Source organism: Thalassophryne amazonica, chromosome 11 (genome assembly GCF_902500255.1).
Source record: "Thalassophryne amazonica chromosome 11, fThaAma1.1, whole genome shotgun sequence".
NCBI classification, from domain to species: domain Eukaryota; kingdom Metazoa; phylum Chordata; class Actinopteri; order Batrachoidiformes; family Batrachoididae; genus Thalassophryne; species Thalassophryne amazonica.
The window spans coordinates 63217977-63239507 of NC_047113.1; the positions used below are offsets into that span (position 1 = coordinate 63217977).

The 21531-nt window shown below is 38.5% G+C and overlaps 1 protein-coding gene across 1 annotated transcript in view; it reads right to left on the minus strand.

Moving 5' to 3' along the window:
- Positions 1-21531, minus strand: part of slit3 (slit homolog 3 (Drosophila)) — a 713397-nt gene that overhangs the window by 219086 nt on the left and 472780 nt on the right. Inside the window, exon 7 of the mRNA XM_034181986.1 lies at positions 198-269. Within this exon, the coding sequence (XP_034037877.1) occupies positions 198-269 (72 nt within the window). The remainder of the gene's footprint in view (positions 1-197; positions 270-21531) is intronic.

Here is a 21531-nt window from a genome sequence, read left to right on the forward strand (position 1 = left end):
TATGTATGTACGTAATGGCCACATGATTATTCACTGTTATGAAACAGTAGACGAGCTGGTCTGTTTTTCTGACATGATTATGTGATACACAGGCGGTGCTGCCTTTGTGCTTTTGTGTGTTTTAAATGTAACCACAGGGTTCATGCAGTACGTGTGAGTATATTCTGATTATTTTCCTGTATGCTCTTGATACTCACAGTGTCCGCAGCTTAGGCATGTGGTTGAAGCTGGAGAGGGGGATGAGGGTGATGTTGTTGTTGTTGAGGGTACTGGAGAAAGAGAAAAGCAGATAAAACCAGATTGAGAAACAAGACCCGATTCCACCGACTGAATTGGCGAATATCTGTGACGCAAGTTAACGGGAAAGCCATCTAAACAGCCCTCATTACCTTTAAAAAAAAAACAGATTTTAGGGCCCTGTCCCACTGGCGTTTAGGAGGATTTGCATATGGATTGTGCACAAAACTGGCCTATATTTGCCAAACATCCGCAATATCCATGTAACATGCCTTTATGAGTCGGCCGTCATCCGAAAACGCCCGTGATCATCTGCAGAGGCACGCATGTCCACAGCCAGGATTTTTGAGCTGTTCAAAAATCTGGATGCGGATGACATCCGCCTTACATACTCCATATATACTCAATTCATACAAAATACATACTCTATGCGCTGCATATCTGCCGTTAACCGCTGATATCCGCAACTGACAGGGATTTGCGGCTTGGCAGCGGACCGGGGCAGTGTGTAAAACAGATATGTATCGTGTCTATCATGTCCACATCATGAACTAAAATATGTTGCAGCGAATGCATACAAATTGGCCATGAATAAAGCATTTTTATTACATCTGCTTTGCAGCTGATTTGCGGACAATCTGTGAATGCATAATAAACATGTCACGTAAACCAAAAGTACTATATGTGGCAGAAAGCGACATACCTGCCAGTCAGTGCCGGTCCGGCTGTGTAAATCCAGAAAGACGTAATAGCTGCTACAATCCAGGACTTTTATTTAACACCAACAAAAGGAAGAGTTGCTGTTTAGCCACAACTCACGCTGAAGTCTGTTTTCTGTGACACTCTCAAAAAAAAAAAAAAAAAAAAAACACCGTCTCACAACCCTAGCGGCTTCCCCCCTCCCCCTCCCCAAACTCATGAACAGTTAACCCTCGCATGACAACACTCTGATCAACTTGTCCAAGTCCAGCAAATGCTCCAGAGCCTGTATTGTTGGTCTGAATAGTGATACAGAAAGGAGCGAGTGCGCTTCTTTTATGACCGCAATGCAGATGCCATGCACGTGCAACACGTGCGCGATGCATTCATAATACACCCGTAATACTGCCGTGATAATCTCAATGTGTCAGATCAGTTTCCTCACCACATGCGTTATATAACCGTGATTGTTCATCATATATTCGCTGTATATTATTAATATATCCGTAATTCATACTGGGACATTTGTCATTTTTGGCCATTTTTTGTTGCGGACGACAACGAACGCCCGCAATTTGTATACTCAGTTCATGCACAATTAATCCTCTCCCCAGTGGGACAGGGCCCTTAAAATGTTTGACATGACAGTATTTCTTGCTGGAGTTACACAACTTGTGCTAACTCTGAACATATCAAATACTGGTGTGAGAATGCAGTTGTACAAACTTTGTCATTTAACAAATTCTACAAAATACAATATTAAGAATATTTTCTCTTTGTAACATACAGTATCTTGCTTCCAGTAAATCAAACCTGATATTTATCTAGATATTCAGAGCTAGTTTTAACATTTCAAATTTTAATTTAACACTTTTAGTGTGAAATCTTGGACAGTATTGTACAATCTCCCAAAGTTGATCTTGTAACAAGTGTCACTGAACTTTATGTAGGTGTGATTTCATAGTTACCCTACGGTTATATTAGCTTAAATGAGACAGACAAGCAGTTGGTGTTTGGCAACTGATGGGTGTTCCTGGGGTGGGGCCAACTCATGGTTACTTGGTGTTATTGTGCACAATGTTTAATGATTATATTATAATAACAATTATAAAGGATGGAAAAACCCAACACTCTTATGATAAGTTTTATACTTCATGCTTGACTGCTTACAGGGCTATTCCACAGGGCGTTCTACTACTAGTGCCAAAACAGGAAACAGCTTAATCCAGCTTGCCTCCTAGCAGGCTATCTGTTAAAGTGCAAGCTGAGCAACCCACCCGGAAAGTGAAAGAAAAGAGCTACACCCTCAGCCAGACGTGATCAAGCTGTTCAACTTTGAACAAAATCCGCAACAAATGCTGCTTCATCTTCAAAATTTTATCCCAGTGGAGCACGATCAAACAAGTTTCAAGCCGTAGTCAGTATGAATCCCCTATGTAAAGAAGTCTGAACATGATTGAAGCTATTAAGACTGCGAATACCTGGAAAATTACATTACCACGTACTATCAATGTTTTCGAGAATTGAGGTGACATTTTTCAACAGTTGAAAATTGGATCCAGATTTCAAATCTGTTGCAGATGATTGACAAAGATGGATCAAGAAATTAGTATGATGCTTCAAAATGTGCCTCGACTTGCTATTCGGGATTAAACAATGCTTTGTGGAATAGCTCCATTAAGAGAACCAAAGTTTGCTTGATTTGTGATTTGTTTCTTTCACAGTGATGTTACTGTACCCCTAGTTAGCATGCTAACATCTCTGTAAGCTATCGTGTAAATAATTTTAGAGATGTTATCTGGTTACGAAGGCATTTTTAGCTTTAGAAGTGTTTATTTCTCGTTATCTTTTACAAAATACATGAAAATGCCAAACATGGTTAGATTTACATATACCGACAGATACTGTAGCTGCTTTGGAATGATTTCTGACATCTTGGTTTATTTTGTTCAAGTGAACAGCCAGCTGACACCACACTGCCTTGGCATTGCTCAGCATTTGCATAAAATAGACTTCGAGTCTATTTTGGCCGCATGTAGCTGGAGACATAGCGACAGTTGTCTTTTACTCGTATTACTAAAAATCGGCCACTTTCATTGAAAATGAATGACAGGTCATAGCTGTGTCACTTGTAACTAATGTTACATGAACTTAAAACAATTGACAGCTACTGAAACCCAGTTCTTAACTTTAACACTACACAAGGTGAATTTACATTGAAGATTTTTTTTTTTCCATTAACACTTTCTGTTTGTTTGTCTGTTTGATTTTACCCCTTAAAATCATCAGAAAGAAGACAGCAGACTGCACTTACAGATTCACACCTTCTGTCTGGGTGCTTACTATTGAGCCCAGTCATCACATCGAGCTTAAACTCATTACTTATTGATATACGCACACATGTAAGAACATGCAGCCTATGATCTGAGGGGTCGTCTATCTGCAGCTCATAAGCAGCCCACTGCTGTCTCTAACTATTAACTCTCTCATAAACTACACTCCAACTCATATGTAGTATCGACCTAAAGCGGAATGAAAAACAAGGTTGACTGTCATTACAAGCAAATGCACACACACACACACACACACACACACACACACACACACACACACACACACACACACACACACACACACACACACATGGAAGGGCTATTGATTCACTTTGGTTTTCATGTCCCGTAATGGAGACAGAAATGAGAGGAGAGGGGCAAAATGCAGAAAACTATTCTATCAAAGCATCCAGAGGGGATCTGATTTTATTGACAGAGGAGCACAAAGAAGCAATATTGCGCATACAGAAGACGCAGCGCTGGAGGAAACATATCGGAATACAAGAAAGTCCCTCTTGACTCAAGTGTTTTACAAATTACAATGCTGTACTAGGCTGGTGACACACAACTCAATGTATGTCTACATAAAGCAATGCAATGTTTAGCATATCTTTAGAGGTAGATTCTACTTAAGAATAGCTGTTAAAGAGCAGGTTTTTTTTTAAATAATTATCACCTTACAAATATCACCTATAAAAATAACCTTACAGTATCATCACATTTTACAATAAATAAAGTTCTCTTGCAACAACAACAACATGTCAGGTAGCTCAGTGGGATGAGAAGTCAGACTACCAATATGTTGACTTGAGTTTGATTCCAGGTCACGATACCTGTCTGTGTCCTTAGGGCAGACCCTTCACCTGGACTAATCCAGTCCAACCAACTGTACATGGGTACCAGCCTCAACTGGGGAAGGAAACTGCAATGGACTGGCGTCCCATCTTGGGGTAGTCATAGTTTCTGATTTCCTTCACACCAAGCAATCACAGGATAAATATCAGAACCAACGGACCTCATAACCTATAAATGACATACAGTAGTTCTTCTTGCAGTAATGAAACCCAACAAACCATTTCCAATAATAGTAATTTAAGCAAAAACAAATGTACAGAATGGAAATTTGTTGTTCACAAGGCACAGATTCTGAGGCAGCAATAAAAATAAACTACCACTATTAAAAATATTATTATTAATATTAATAATTTGAAAGCAAAGTATATGCTACAAAAAATTCCAACCAAATTTTATTTATCAAATTAAATTGAAAATAACTGATCTCCAGTTACAGTAGCACTAACACTAATATTAATCCATTTTTGGTGGTGGTGGGGGTGGGGGGTAATTCGAGGCATACTTACATACATAAGAGATCCATGAAAAATAAACAGCGATTTCTACAATTTATGTTCCCTGGAAGCTTTTTGGAGCCAACATCATCACCAGCTATGGTAGTTCTTTGCTTGTTTTTTTCCCACACATTTCAGGGATCATTAATTTCATTGGACAGAAAACAGGTCCAGTTTATTTTACATGCAAATCCTTCAGTGTTCAAAGAGTCATTGTTTCAGGAAGCATGAAGCCTAAGTGATCATCGTGGTTTTCCCCCCTTTTCAAAATAACAGCAGCCCCTTCATTTTTCACATTTGACAATGTATTTTTAATACGTTTGGACAAGGACAAAGTTGGCTTTCTCTCTGAAAAATGGTCCACATTTCATGTAAAAACAATTTTTTATATACATCACCCACAATATGTTTGTGCCCAAACATACAACGTGACCACGATGGAAGGTCAGATTTCACCGACTAAAATCAAACTTGGTTTGCTTTGCACACTGTCGTCACCACTATTTAAAAAAGCTTCATTACCGCCGTGTTTTTACTAACACCCACTCGTCCTTAAAATAGACTGTTTTGGGCTTTGCTTTGTTGATGTTACTGCTTTTCTTTCTAATTCTGTCTCCTTCACATTCTCCTCGCCTCTCTGCCAGTGCAGCCTCAGTGGCCTTGGTCGGAGGATTAAGTTTCACACTCACATACACATCGTGAGCGCTGCTATGGTCAGCCCTGTCAGGGGTGATTCCGCCCAGTATATATAATTTAATTGTGGAATAACAATAATTTCCCACTGCAATTTCCCTGTCAGTTATTCTGCAGCTCACTGTTTTTTGCCCCCTCTGCCTTAATAAAGTAGCGACTGGAATAATTTAAGCCAAAATAAACACTAAAAACATCATTTAGAAGTCCACAACTGTGTTTTATATTGTGGCTAGTTTTTCCCAGCTTATTTTACATGCCTCTGGGCATTGGCTGCACTCTAAAACACTGTCTTGGAATTGAAATAGCTGTTAAAAAATGTGCATTTTAGAAAAGTTCAACATTTAGCATCTGTAAGCTCCAGAAGAGTCAATGTGTTAAAGTGTCTTAATGCAAATCCTCCATGAATATATATGGAATAAAACAATGAAGATAAATTATGCTGCTGAGCAAGTGTACGAAAACACACAAAGGTGTGATGACACCATCAGAACGGCTTTTTTTCTTTTTTTCAGTAGTGCAACAGCTGGATAGTGTGAAATAAGCATCTAACTGCATTAAAACGTGCAGCCGAAATGGTTTCTCTCCTGTTTTAGTGTTTAAGCACTGAGCTCATGGGGTTCAAAAGCTCACAGGTGTGAGATGACACAGACAGAATGATTTTTTTTTTTTTTTTGCAGTCAGGATGTGTCATTGTGAAAATGTGCAGCCGAAATGGTTTCTCTCCTGTTTTAGAGTGTAAAGCAGTGAGCCCATGGTGTTCAAAAATGCACAGGGTGAGATGACACAGTCAGAATGATCTATCTATCTATATATATAGTAGTCAGCATGTATCTGTTAAAACATGCATTCAAAATGGTTTCTCTTGTTTTAGAGTGTGAAGCATTGGGTTTTTCCATTGGTTTTGTGCCCCACCTTATGCCAGTTTAAACCTTATAATCCTGTAACCTTGACAAATCCCAAACCATCAGACTTCCACCACGTAATCCCCTGCTGGCTGCGCAATCAGTCTCATTGACGAATGTTTCACAACGGATCTTATAACAGTTTGGAAATGACCTCATGTATTAGCATCTTATGTTGTAGCCACTTCCAAAATAACATTTGTTTTTGAGTGAGACGAATATGTGTCCTGGCTTTTCTCTTGTCAGCGGAGATTTTATTTTTTATATTTCATCAGTGCTGTAATGATGGCGCTGGTGAAAGTTAGTGTCGGTTTGTGGGCTGAATCAGCTATTCAAAAATTCAAATAAATTCAGTTATTGTTCTCTGTTATGCTCATTTTCTTTTGTATATTCAGTAGAGCAGAAGATTTCATGGCGTATTTGAAATGGAATCAAGTTATAGGACAAAAGTTCAATCTTTATTGGACAAAACTGTAAGAAACAAAACCAGAAAGCCATCATGTTTGCCATTGTGGGCTTGATCTGTTCTATGACGGCGCCAAATGGATGACAAAGGAAGTTGATGTCCAGCATACACACTGAAGACTTAACTTTGATTGTTGGAAATAATGAATGAGCCAGTGGAAAGAAAAGGAGCAGGAAGAGAAGTCAACATATTGGTTTCACCACAAGAGGACTTTTATCACATCGTACTCCGGTGCCAAATTTCCTGAGCGCTTTCGCTCACCACTCGATGGTGTCCACTTTGCGGTATGGCTCAGTATGAGTCTTGGTGTATTAAAGCCAGTTTAATGGACTGATTTTGTGATAAAATTATGGGGACAAAGCATTTTGAAAGTAATGCATTCCTCAGTTGTTTCAAAGAAATGTTGTGAGGAGGTACGATGATGACAGTTAAGTCCAGCCATGTCCCATTCTCATTGTACAGCTGGAGATTCTTTAGGAAGGGCATAGCCATAAAGGTAGTACCACATCAATACATGGATACATGGATGTTTCTGCTGTGGCAAATCTGGAGAAGCCAAAAGAAAGAAATGTCTTCAAGTGCAACCAAATCTTGGTTTTCAGCCTCACTGCATACTATTTTTGTCCCAGTTGAAAAAGGGACGCTGTTTTTTCCACAAGACTGAAAAAAGCTGCATTTGGGGTTGTGACTGGCACTCCAGTGATTATGCAGGAAGACTTGTGCTTTGACAAAAGCGTTCTCATCGTTGTCACTTCTGCTAAAACTCTGTGATTCTTCTTTACCTTTTTGATATTGCATTTAGATTACCTTCTTATTAGGGGCTAAAACAGCCTGAATGTGGTTTCTTTTTTCATCTTGATTTGCATTTATCTTTGTCCGTGACCTGCGTCTGAGCTGAGCATTCTCACAGCTGTCACATGGCCAAAGATCAGCTACAAATCAGATAGAGGACCACCACAGAAACTGATATCAATCAAACAGATGAGATCTGTCTCTCGTGCAGGCAGTAAATAGATAAATAAATCAGAATTAGGTCACTTCAACCTGGAATGTGAACAGAAGAAAAGATGGGGACATGGTCCAAGCTGTCTGGGAGAAGCTAAAAGCTTGACTGCAGCTGTGGCAGGGCCAACTCGTGCACACTTGAGCTGAGATTCATTAACCAAGTGTAACAACAGCATGTGGACACATGCTTTTGGGAAAACCTCAGTAACTTGGAAGACAACACAATCCAGACAATAAAGTTCAGAGAGGGTGCAACCGGACCCTGGTGGAGAGACAGGGACTCAGCCTGAGATGGCTGACTGGCCAAGACAGAAAAAGGACAGGGGCCTGGCCTGAAAATGTGAGATGATACCAGATAACAGAGAGAATGAATCAAACAGAATCAGAGTGATTGAGAAAGTGCTCTCACTTGAACGTGGTGATGTGATTCAATAAGGTATGATAATAAACTATGTTTGTCTTTAATTTAATCTTGTATCCATCTCCATCCCAATGTTAATTTTGTCACCTGTTTTTTTGTAAATTAAGTATTAAGGGGCCTTGACACTTGCACAAATGTGATCCCTGCACTGGCATGCAATCTGGCATGTCTACTCCACACAGATTTAACATAGAGTGCCATACTGTATTTCTTCATAACTGATGTAAATAAAGTTCAAGAGATATTCAGTGAATTGGAAATGCTCATGTATCTATCCCGACTTATCTGAAGAAAACTGGAAATTAAACTGATTATTTCCAGGTATTATTTCAAAGGGGCTGTTTACTTATGCAACCCATCATCTTGGCTTTTATGTTTTTAATTAATTTATATCAAGCTGTAGAGATTTACTTTCAGTTTGAGTCTAAGAAAGATAATTTTAGAAATTTTTATATTGAAAAGCCTGATTTACTTTTTGTATTTGAAATTCCATAAATAAATTAAAATGCAAGCCACTGTATTTTGCCATTTGATTTTTAAATGGACCACAATAGAAAAAAGTGTTTTCACGTTCTTGTGTCATCCATGTATTTTTAACATATTTGCAATTATAGTATGTACTTACATTGAGCTTACTAAATAAAATCAGACAGGCTTTCAATATATAAATGATTTAGAGCCCCCGCCCCCCACCACTGGAGTGGCGTGAGAGTCCAGAATGTAAATATCATCTTGTTCACTGTTATTAGCTAATATCGGTAGTTTCTCCAAAAATATTTGTCCTATCAACGTTCAATTTTGACAGCATTCATCTTTGACCCAAAATACATAAGCATACCAAATGGCAAATGTCAGCCCTCCCAGTTTGTCTGTGATTTAATTTACACACATGCACACACGCAAACAGAGCTTTTTACCTTTTCCGCATTCTGCTGCAAGCAGGTGATTTTAGGTTTTACATACCCACAAATAGAGACAGTGGTGGAAGACATCAAAAGCAATACACTTAACTCACTCATGGTAATGGCAACATGACACTTAACTAAATTGACAAAACCAATTGAACTGCAAAAACACAATAAATCAATAACACTGCATCAATAAAACAGTCAGATTCTGTAGAGACTTTCAAGTGCAGACTTAAGACACACTTATTTTCCCTTTCGTATGGCTAGCATATTGGCATAGTATGTTTCTATGCTTTTTACTCTTTTAAATTAATTTTATTATGAAACGGAGTGGGCAACAGCCTCAACTTTATCTCAATTCTGGGTCTTTTAGTGAAGCTTAGGGCTAGTGGCCAGCAATCACCTTAGTATTTCTTCTGTTTTTCTTGCTGCTTAATGCTGACAAATTACACTGTACTTGTTGTCTTTCTGATGCTTGATTCTGCTTTTTTCTTTTCTCTCTGTTTGAGGTGCGGCTACATCCAGAGATGGGTGTGGTGTTTGTTCCAAAAACTGTCCTGTGCACTGGCAACATTTCCTGTATGTTTGTTTTGTGAATTGTTTTGAGTCTGGTCTGCTTGAGGTTTCTTCCTCAGAGGAGTTTTTCTTTACCACTGTTGCTCTGAGGGTTGGTAAGGTTAGACCTTACTTGTGTGAAGCACCTTGGGGCAACCTTGTGATTTGGTGGTATATGAATGAAAATAAATTGAAATTGAATTGAAACACTAACAACACTGTTAAAGTAACATGAACTACAATAACAACATTTAAAATCCCAAAACCCCAAATTCCCATGGTGCATTGCAGCACAACATCCACTGTTAACTACTTTCTCCCAAGATATTACTCCTATCAACTTTCAATTTTTGAAGTGTTCATCCTTGACCCAAAATACATAAGCATACCAAAGGTTAAATGTCAGCTCTCCTCAGTTTCTCCATGATCGAAGCCATACACATGCACACACACACAGCCCACTTGGCTGTTATAATGTAGATGCTGATTCAGCTTGATTTTTTTTTTCATTCTCAATTGAGATAGAAGAGGTTGCAGTGACCACTGCAGCAGCACTGCAGGGAACATGCACAACTCCTGCACTGTATGCATTTACCTGCTCTAATACGCAAATGTGTGTGTGTGTGTGTGTGTGTGTGTGTGTGTGTGTGTGTGTGTGTGTGTGTGTGTGTGTTCTCAATGCAGGCTTCTGTTGCAGTAAAAGAACCTCTGCAGTCAGTGATGGAAAAGCCCCCTAAGAGAAACCACCAGGGAGATACTATTGTGCTAATGCGCGCGCGTGTGTGTGTGTGTGTGTGTGTGTGTGTGTGTGTGTGTGTGTGTGTGTGTGTGTGTGTGTGTGTGTGTGTGTGTGTGTGTGTGTGTGTGTGTGATACTATGTGTGCTTTTGCTGCAGCCCGCACACAGAGGTCAAAACCTCATTTGTCAATCTCATCTCCCACGACCTCACATTTTATATACTTCAAATTATATTCATTCTACAGCATTCAAATATATTCAGGACTTGAAGCTGCTGGCATTTCTTAGCCTTGTGATTTATTATCATTTGTTGTATGTTCATAAATGATGTTATTAATAATGATAAAAATAATCACTTGTTAAGCTTTGTGTACAGAGGGATAGTTTTTTCCCAGTTAAAAAGTGTGCATTGAGATACACGCAAGCATGCACACACGCACGCATGCATGCACGCACACACACGTGTCATTTTGCTTCAGTAAAGAAATAAAGTTTATGGTTAGATAAAGATCATGACAAGTTATTGTGTATAACAGTTAATGTTGCAAATTAAATTCATTAAAATGGCAAATTAGAATTAAGGTGAAAATTTAAGTCCGTAATCACTGTGACTAAGTTCTTTGAGCATATGTATTTTTGTGCATTATACAAAGTCTAATGTGCCATTTTGTGAGTCTTTGTGCAACAGTGTGTGCACAAATATTCTATTAGTCTCTATTATGCTCAATCAGCCTTAACAGACACCGATCGATACGAAGACAAAACGTCTGAATTAGTGTTGCCACTAAAACGCAACTATGTAACTTTATGACCGTGATTACAACCAATATTGACTTCACAATTTCACATAAATATTCTCTCATAATCGCCAACATTAGTTAAGGTCTGTGCAAAGGAACAGTGTGTAAAAAAAAAAATCTAATTTGTCATAAAATATCACTTTATATAACAGCATCATTTGATTGTTTCATGCTTTTATTGGACATAAGATTTCTGCATGTGCTCACACTGCAAGATGGCACAGAATTAAACCGTGGCCATCTTTATATTAAAGATAATCTCTAAGAATATGTAAAATGGTCCAGTTTATACATACTGCCATTTTGTCAATCAGTTGCCATTGTTTATTAATATTGATTTAATTATTTTATTACAAATTATTAAAAATATTTTTGTCACTTTGTAACACTTTATTCTGGTAATATGTTACTGTAATAATTGCAAAAACAATGTGAGTTATTAGAATGATGCAATGCACATACTCACTCATTTTCAACCGCTTAATCCAATCAAGGGTCGTGGGGGGCTGGAGCCTATCCCAGCAGTCATGGAGTGTGAGGCGGGGTACACTCTGAGCACACAGGCCACAGGCAGGAATCGAACCCATGATCTTCTCACTGTGAGGCAACAGTGCTAACTGCTAATTATATATATATATATATATATATATATATATATATATATATATATATATATATATATATATATATATATGCACACACACACAGTACTTTGCAAATGTTTTAGGCACATATAATGCATCATAAATGCATTACAAATGATGAAAACCTGATAGATATTGATAAATGACTGAAATGTGTGATGAATGTCAACTTCAGTGATAATATGAAAAATGGGTTCTATTTACATGGAATTTTTCAGTATATAAGTCGCAGTATAAAAGTCGTATAAGTATATAAGTCACAGTATATAAGTCGCAGTATATATGTTGCAGTATATAAGTTGCAGAACTTAAAAAACTATTTTTTTCAGAATAATGTGACAAATTCTGAGCAATTGTGTTTTACAATCATTTTAATATTGCAGGATCATTTGTAACTGTCTTTGTGTGATATTCTAAAGTCCAGTACACTTACAAAGAAATTATTATTACTATTACTGTTATCATTATTATTGTGGAATAAAAATATAGTTCACATATTCACTTTTGTTGGGACTGATTTTCGTGTTGACATGCCAATAAAAAGAGGGTAGGGGAGGGGCATTTTATTTTCACTCTGGATGCCTAAAATTTTTGTTCACTACTTTGTGTGTATATATGTATAGTATGGACACACACACACACACACACACACACATATATATATATATATATATATATATATATATATATATATACGAGGGCTGTCAATAAAGTAACGGTCCTTTTTATTTTTTTCAAAAACTATATGGATTTCATTCATATGTTTTTACGTCAGACATGCTTGAACCCTCGTGCGCATGCGTGAGTTTTTCCACGCCTGTCGGTGACGTCATTCTCCTGTGAGCACTCCTTGTGGGAGGAGTCGTCCAGCCCCTCGTCGGAATTCCTTTGTCTGAGAAGTTGCTGAGAGACTGGCGTGTTGTTTGATCAAAATTTTTTCTAAACCTGTGAGACACATCGAAGTGGACACGGTTCGAAAAGTTAAGCTGGTTTTCAGTGAAAATTTTTAATGGCTGATGAGAGATTTTGAGGTGAGACTGTCGCTTTAAGGACTTTTCACGGTGCGAGACGTCGCGCAGCGCTCTCAGGCGGCGTCATCAGCCTGTTCAAGCTGAAAACCTCCACATTTCAGGCTCTATTGATCCAGGACGTCGTGAGAGAACAGAGAAGTTTCAGAAGAAGTCGGTTTCAGCATTTTATCCAGATATTCCACTGTTAAAGGAGATTTTTTTAATGAAAGACGTGCGGACGGGTCCGCGCGTCGGGACGCAGCCGCCGCGACGCTCCGCCACAGGAAAAACACCTCTGTTGAAAGCCTTAAGGACAAGTTGGAACATGTCCTGCCTGTTAAACAATTTCTCATATACTCACTCCACTGAAAGCCATCAAAAGCCGCCTGGATTTTACAAATGGTTATCAACACGGAGGTGTTTTTCCTGTGCCGCTGCACCGCGTCGGCTACGTCCCGACGCGCGGACCCGTCCGCACGTCTTTCATTAAAAAAATCTCCTTTAACAGTGGAATATCCGGATAAAATGCTGAAACCGACTTCTTCTGAAACTTCTCTGTTCTCTCACGACGTCCTGGATCAATAGAGCCTGAAATGTGGAGGTTTGCAGCTTGAACAGGCTGATGACGGCGCCTGAGAGCGCTGCGCGACGTCTCGCACCGTGAAAAGTCCTTAAAGCGACAGAATCACCTCAAAATCTCTCATCAGCCGTTAAAATTTTCACTGAAAACCAGCTTAATTTTTCGAACCGTGTCCACTTCGATGTGTCTCACAGGTTTAGAAAAAATTTTGATCAAACAAAGCGCCAGTCTCTCGGCAACTTCTCAGACAAAGGAATTCCGACGAGGGGCTGGACGACTCCTCCCACAAGGAGTGCTCACAGGCGAATTACGTCACCGACAGGCGTGGAAAAACTCACGCATGCGCACGAGGGTTCAAGCATGTCTGACGTAAAAACATATGAATGAAATCCATATAGTTTTTGAAAAAAATAAAAAGGACCGTTACTTTATTGACAGCCCTCGTACTCTCTAGAAATAGATACCACAGACAGACAGACAGACAGATAGACAGATCGATCAGTGGTGTTTTTTCTTTTTTTTTGGTTTTTACTAAAATGATCACTTATTGTTGCTAGTCAGAGCAGCATTTTGAATTAACACCTCATGTTAACATGTCACAATTTCAAGGTTGTGGAATTGATACAATGACAGAGACAGCAGGAATCAGAGACCATGTGGCCCCTGGAGCATCTGTAAGTACATCTCCCGCAAAACACTTGTATGTCTGCTTCCACACCTGCTGAACACACTACGACAGGAATGTACACAGCTATTCTTTCCAAACCCCCATTTTCCCCCAAAACCATTCGTTCATATCAGTCACATCTTACTGTAACATCTTGAATCTTTTCCTTCAATTCTTGAATACAGAAATGAGAGTTAAATATCTATACACCCTAAAGTTGCATATTTCTGTATGTATGATTTTATGTTTAAGGCTGGACAACGTTTTGTCTCGCTGAGTTATCCAGTGAGACACAGAGCATCGAACAGTGCAATGCAAGTGTTACTGCCAGTTTCTACTCACTGATTTGTGGTTTTCATGCCCATCACCCATGTCCTCTAAATCATAATTTTGTATGTGCTCGTGTGTAATCTGACAACACAATGCTTTTGTACCATAGACTATTAAAATCTGGGCTAGTGCAGAATATTTGTGGTATTTAATGGATGCAACATGTGGACATGCCTTACATAAACTGGTTCATGACACAAACACCATAATTGTACACACAACAACACTGAACTGAAAACAACCATTAACCAAAAGAAAAGTAAATATTTATCAAACACAGAACTTTAATAATGCTAGTCAAGGTACAGGGTAACTGTACCTTGACTAGTGTGGATGAATGGGAGAGGTGATTCAGTTTTCACAGGGGGTCTTGACTTTAAATATGGTCTGAGACAAAATCGTAGACTGCTGATAATACTTCAGCTGGATGTGTAACAACTTGTACTTTAATACAAAAACACATTACAAACACTAATCACACACACTCAACCTTAACAGAAAATGAAAACTCACTTGATCAGCTTAACAGCACACAGACAGAGTTATACTGAACAGTTTTTAGCTTACCTTAAAAAGTAATGCAGGTAGTCAGTGTTGGTATTTCCATTTATAAAGGATGTACAAGAATTTTAATCAGTAAACAGTCATTACAAACAGCGGGTGGCTGTAACAGGTGTTATTCCAACTGTCATCGCTGTCATTGCACTTCCAGCATTATGTCTCTTCTGCCCTCTGATTCCTGCTCTAAACGTGCAGATTCAGTCCTTGCCAGAATACCTCTCTTTTGCATTTGCTTTCTCAGTAGCACAGGGCTGTGCACCGGACACACTATACTTTAAAGGAATTTACAGGCAACACTTTGACTGGTTTATTCTGTTATAATACACCCGTGACTAATGGAGAGGACAAATCCAACTTCTTTGTGCTCAACACTGCACTCACTATACATGCCCTCTAGATAAAGAAAAAGGACTTAGACATACCCCAAACCCATCTGCACAATGTTATGTGCCACAATTTAAGACAGTCAAGGTGTGGTCACAGTGGCATGTTTGAGGATGCACAAGGATGACATTCAGGGGCTTAGCTGTTCTATGGTCATTGCTGTAAATGTGCTTTCTGTTGCAGTTACATTTATGTAGCTCAGGGGCCACAAACCCTACTCCTGGAGATCAACTGTCTTGCATGTTTTCCAGCTTCCCCTGCTCCGCCCACCGCTAATTAACCAAGTCAGGTGTGCTCAGCCAATCAAGCACTACAGTATGACACACCAGACATAACTAATCAGCCATGATTACAGCAGATAGACATGGAAAACTAATCAGGAGCAGGGTTGATGACTTCTGGTGTGGAGAAAATCTTGCTTAATCCAGAGTACGACAGGCATCTTATAGGTGACAACACTGAGTTTACTACTGTATGTGTGAACTTAACAGGAAGCAAACGGTGTTTAACCTTCTGCAGAACTGTTTGCAGAAATGTTTCACATGTAAGCCCACAGAAATATGAATTAGTCTTTGTTACGTTATTGTGTGTATGTGATGCAGAGACTGGATTCATGCACATTTGTTCATTGATATGTAGCACGTAGTACAGTATGTCTGCCAGACAAGGACAAACACGTTCTGTATGTGTATGCATCTGTTTGTGTGTGTTAATGCATATCAAGAGATTTCATCTTAAAGTGGAAGCAATTTAGGACGCTGAGCTCTAAAGGTCTATGAGCTCTGCATACAACCTTTAAGGACCATTCCATATAAGAGTTAAAGACTTTTAGCAGAACTTTCCCACACGGCTTAATGCAGGTTTTACTGCTTTACCCTTGTGGCTTGGTGTTAGCACATTTATGCATGAGTGTTTTTGGTGTTTGCATTTGTACTGTGTGCTGTTGGAGTACCTTAATAAACGCATATATTTGTACCACCGACATCCCACAGTTTACTCCCTCATCTCAGGGAAAATTAACATTTCTAGCATGTTGTCATTGGTAACCACTCTGGGAAAGCTCAAGTCAAACAACAAAAGCACAAGGGGGTCGAGATAATTACAACACATACCGGCTACATCTAAAACGTTGACGCATTTCAAGGTTGAAGTTATTAAAAATAACTGAAAGACTTTTGCATCATGAGAAACTGAATGCATGATAATGCATCAGATTTCCATCTGGGAAGAACTATGGATATATATATTGACATAACTGCATATGATGCCCTCTTGCTCAAGGTTACGCTCTTGGTCTCTTAATTATTGTATCTGCTTGTTGAAGCAAGAAAAAAACATTTAAATTGCAGTACAGTATCTAAATTAGGAATTACTAACATTAGCATCTTTATATACACTGTAACGACCAACCTCTGCATTATATTATTTTTGGACATCAAATCTAAAATGAAATATTCAAACTTCTTTATGCATCAGTTTTAATAATCAGTGTCTTTAGTCTCACAGTGAAAAGACATTACTACAATACAATGTAACATACATTATAACTAACATGATTTAATCTTTTACTATGAAGAATATGAATAGCATTACAGTAAACTGGCTGCACACAAATCAAGAGATGTTACAAGATAATTTCCAAATCATTGAAAATCTTTTAGAAAGGGAAAGCATATGGTACAGCATTTAAAAAAACAAAAACATATTATAGTTTTTTTTTCCACTTTGAGGCTAAAGAGTATGAAGAACAGTTTTGTTTTTGATTTGATTTAAAAAAAATGCTGCACAAGCTAATATGCTTAGGGATACTTAAACTTTTGCGGTCACCTGTGGAGTTAATACACATGGGTGATTCTTTAACTATGGGCACTATTGGCCTTGTAAATGTAATTTCCACCACACCATCTTAGAAACAAGGTGTCTAACCAGATCCTTACTCTGGATGGCATTACCCTGACCTCTAGTAATACTGTGAGAAATCTTGGAGTCATTTTTGATCAGGATATGTCATTCAAAGCGCATATTAAACAAATATGTAGGACTGCTTTTTTGCATTTACGCAATATCTCTAAAATCAGAAAGGTCTTGTCTCAGAGTGATGCTGAAAAACTAATTCATGCATTTATTTCCTCTAGGCTGGACTATTGTAATTCATTATTATCAGGTTGTCCTAAAAGTTCCCTAAAAAGCCTTCAGTTAATTCAAAATGCTGCAGCTAGAGTACTGACGGGGACTAGAAGGAGAGAGCATATCTCACCCATATTGGCCTCTCTTCATTGGCTTCCTGTTAATTCTAGAATAGAATTTAAAATTCTTCTTCTTACTTATAAGGTTTTGAATAATCAGGTCCCATCTTATCTTAGGGACCTCGTAGTACCATATCACCCCAATAGAGCGCTTCGCTCTCAGACTGCAGGCTTACTTGCTTATAGTTAGGGCTGGATCAGGTGACCCTGAACCATCCCTTAGTTATGCTGCTATAGACGTAGACTGCTGGGGGGTTCCCATGATGCACTGTTTCTTTCTCTTTTTGCTCTGTATGCACCACTCTGCATTTAATCATTAGTGATCGATCTCTGCTCCCCTCCACAGCATGTCTTTTTCCTGGTTCTCTCCCTCAGCCCCAACCAGTCCCAGCAGAAGACTGCCCCTCCCTGAGCCTGGTTCTGCTGGAGGTTTCTTCCTGTTAAAAGGGAGTTTTTCCTTCCCACTGTAGCCAAGTGCTTGCTCACAGGGGGTCATTTTGACCGTTGGGGTTTTACATAATTATTGTATGGCCTTGCCTTACAATATAAAGTGCCTTGGGGCAACTGTTTGTTGTGATTTGGCGCTATATAAAAAAATTGATTGATTGATTGATTGATTGACCATTGCCTTACAATATAAAGTGCCTTGGGGCAACTGTTTGTTGTGATTTGGCGCTATATACATGTGCTCTGATGTCACTGTTTATCTCCATAGAAACTACCCAAACAATCTTTCATACAAACTGTTTAGGGACATTACAGTGTTGTGGTGGAAATTACGGCAATAGTGTGGGACAACTACATTTTGTTAAAAAAAAAAAGAAATCACAACAGTTGTATGACATTGAATACCCCAATTATGTTTTGATTATTTTACTGATATTTTATTCAGAGATATTTTAAAACATTAGAAAAAAATGTTTCTTTACCATTCTTTTTTTATCATTGAAGATCAAAAGTCTGGGTGTGGGACAAGCACAAAACGGCAATATTTCCATATAATGATGCTGAAAAAAGGTGAAAAAGTCATCATAGACTACTAGAACAACTTTCTTAACACACTTTCATTGTAAAGATAACTATAAAAGTGTGAAATTTCCCCTTTTTTCTGTTTTTCATACAATATGATCAAAGGACATAATAAGTGCCCGTAGTCTAAGAATCACCCTCAAATGCTGATTAATAAAACAAAATAAAAATAAATGAAAATCCATGAAATATCCAATATTCATAAATGTGTGTGAATAGAAAATGTCCACAACATTTTACCTTCAAAAAAAGACAAAATAAATAAAATAAACATTTTTATTTTATTCAGTTGTTTTGGTCTCCAAAACAGGTTGTATTTAATGTATTTAACTGGGATTTTTCAATAATTTTTATCAATGAGGACTCATCTGCATCTGTGTGGGTTTTCATGTTCTGGGCAGTACATCAATCAAACTTTCATGAAATGTGAAACTGAGCTTTGTAACCTGATAATTAATAAGAGTTTTTGGAATATGAATGTTTAAACATTTAGAATTAGGGTTTCTACTAACCCACAGCCAAAGAAAATAAAACACTCCATTGTCACCCAAATGTTAGAGTATCTATACTTCCACAGCAAGCATGTCTTTTTAAAATATAGTATGAGACTCATGACTTCAATCACATATGCCACACTGTTCTACCTTTGTCCAGTGTCTGATCAGCACCATGGACAGCAGATCAGAAGAAACTCTTAATCAAATGTGTGTACTGTGGACTTCTAAGAGCAGCTTTGTTTGACACATGTAAGAGATAAACTAGACAACATGTGATTCTTGTAGCTCCAGCAGAACCAGAATGCCAAAGTTCCACAGCTGGAGGACATACGGCTTATGGATGAGAGGGATGGACGCACACGAAAAGGGAGATGTACATGAACATCCACTTATGACACCATTACACCTTAAATGAGAACAAATTAGACTGCAGATTGGCTCTCTTCCTTCTCTCCTCTCTCCTCCTGCCTTTGCTCTCTGATTGTGTGCTCTTTCTGCTCGATTTGTACCTTAAATTGTCTCTCTCCTTCTCTCCTTCATCACCAGCTCTCCTCCTCTTTCCTGTCCTGCCACCCAGTGGGATGTGATTAATTGTGTGCAGGTCAGACCGCTGGCACAGAGCTCCTCTGATATTGAACGTTATTCCCACCCCTGCATAAGCTCTCTTTTAGCCGCCCCCTCCTTTGTGTGAAATGTCGGCTGCTGATTTAATGTCTGACTTAATGCGTAACAACCTGCATGATTGTTTAGGATCCTGAGCTCCCCCTTTGCTCTACAACAGGAAAGTGAAAAAGGAATGAAGAAGTTATTTTAAATAAATCAGAAAATATTAAAAGCTTTTTACAAGTTCACGTGACACAGCAAGGCAGGAGACAATTTCACTGTGATATTTGAAATTCTGTACTCAACAAAATACAAAAGCAACAATTTTGTTTCTGCTCCCTTTTTTTAAGCATTGAAATAAAAAACTAAAAAAAAACTAATATGAGTTTGATGCACACAAAAGGCTTATATTTCTCGAATTTTGTTCACTAATTTATTAAAATCCATATTATTGAGAAGATACCCAAGATAATCCATCCACCTGGCTGGTGTGGCATACCAAGATCCTGATTAAACAGCACCATTATTGCACATGTATGCCTTGGACTGGTCATAAGAAAAGCCAACTAAAATTTGAAGCTGATCTTTAAAAAAAGATCTTTATTAGGTAAAGAAGCTGGAAATGAAACTGGTTTGAAATGACTGTGGAATTGAAGACTCTCATCTGCATCATGTCAGTCTCTGGGGATAAACACTGACCCAAGGGCCTTGAGGGCCGGAAAGAACTTATCATATTTTTCAGACTATAGATCTTTCTGTTTCCTTCTTTAGTAACTTGTTTGGCTAGTCCTGCGAGTTATAATTTGAAGCAACGTATATATGAAAAATACTGCATTATCATCTATGGCCACAAGATGGCACCATCTATATACATGTGTGACAGGTTGCTCCTGTATGCTGATCTGAATGAGGTACTGTCTGAACCACACTAGGGAACAGAAGGTGGCAGTAATGCCCCATTTAGCTGGATGCCAAGTGCAGTAAAAAAAAAAAATCTGAATGAGGGTGTTTTGAGTCTGAGAATGAGTGAAATGAATAAATCATGCTCTGAAAGTGAAAGGCCATGCTATTGAATACATAGAAGGAATAACCTTCATACTACACAGTACCTTTTTGGACAGCCAGAACAGCAATGAGGAGGATGGCTAGGCTAAGTTATGACTAACTATAATATTTTTAAAAAGTAGAATCAATTAAAAAGCTCATTATTATATTACATTATTGAGGTAAAAAAAAACAAACAAAAAAACAGTACTTTCTATTTACTGTCGTTTATACCCTGTTAATAATCTGCCCATCTTGGTAACCTGAGTTTTGATTGATTTGTAATATCATAATGGTCTTTTAAATTGTTCCCATCGATAATATTAATTAATTATTCATTCACTCATCTTCAACCGGTTTTCCGGGTTCAGGTTACGGGGCCAACAGCTCCAGCAGGGGACCCCAGACTTCCCTTTCTTGTGCCACATTGACCACCTCCGACTAGAGGATCCCGAGGCTTTCCCAGGCCAGTGTTAATTTTTCTTTAACTGACTGGTCATCTAGCTTTGGATGCCAATGCATCAAATGTTAGCACCCCTTCACACATAGTGCAAATACGTACAACTCCAGGACGACTCACAATGTGGTTACACATTGCACAGCTGCTGAAAATATGAAAAAATAAAAATTACATGCCACCCATGGGACTCGCACCTGCGCTTCCAAAAGCTCTGATTGCCAGTCAGAAACTTTACCACTGAGTTACAATTGCAGTCCTGTGAAAGTTGTGGAAACCTGCCTGACATGAGGAAGGAGATGGACGTATTTAACTCTCTGGGGCAGACGCCATCACATACGAGGTCTATTAGAAAAGTATCCGACCTTATTAT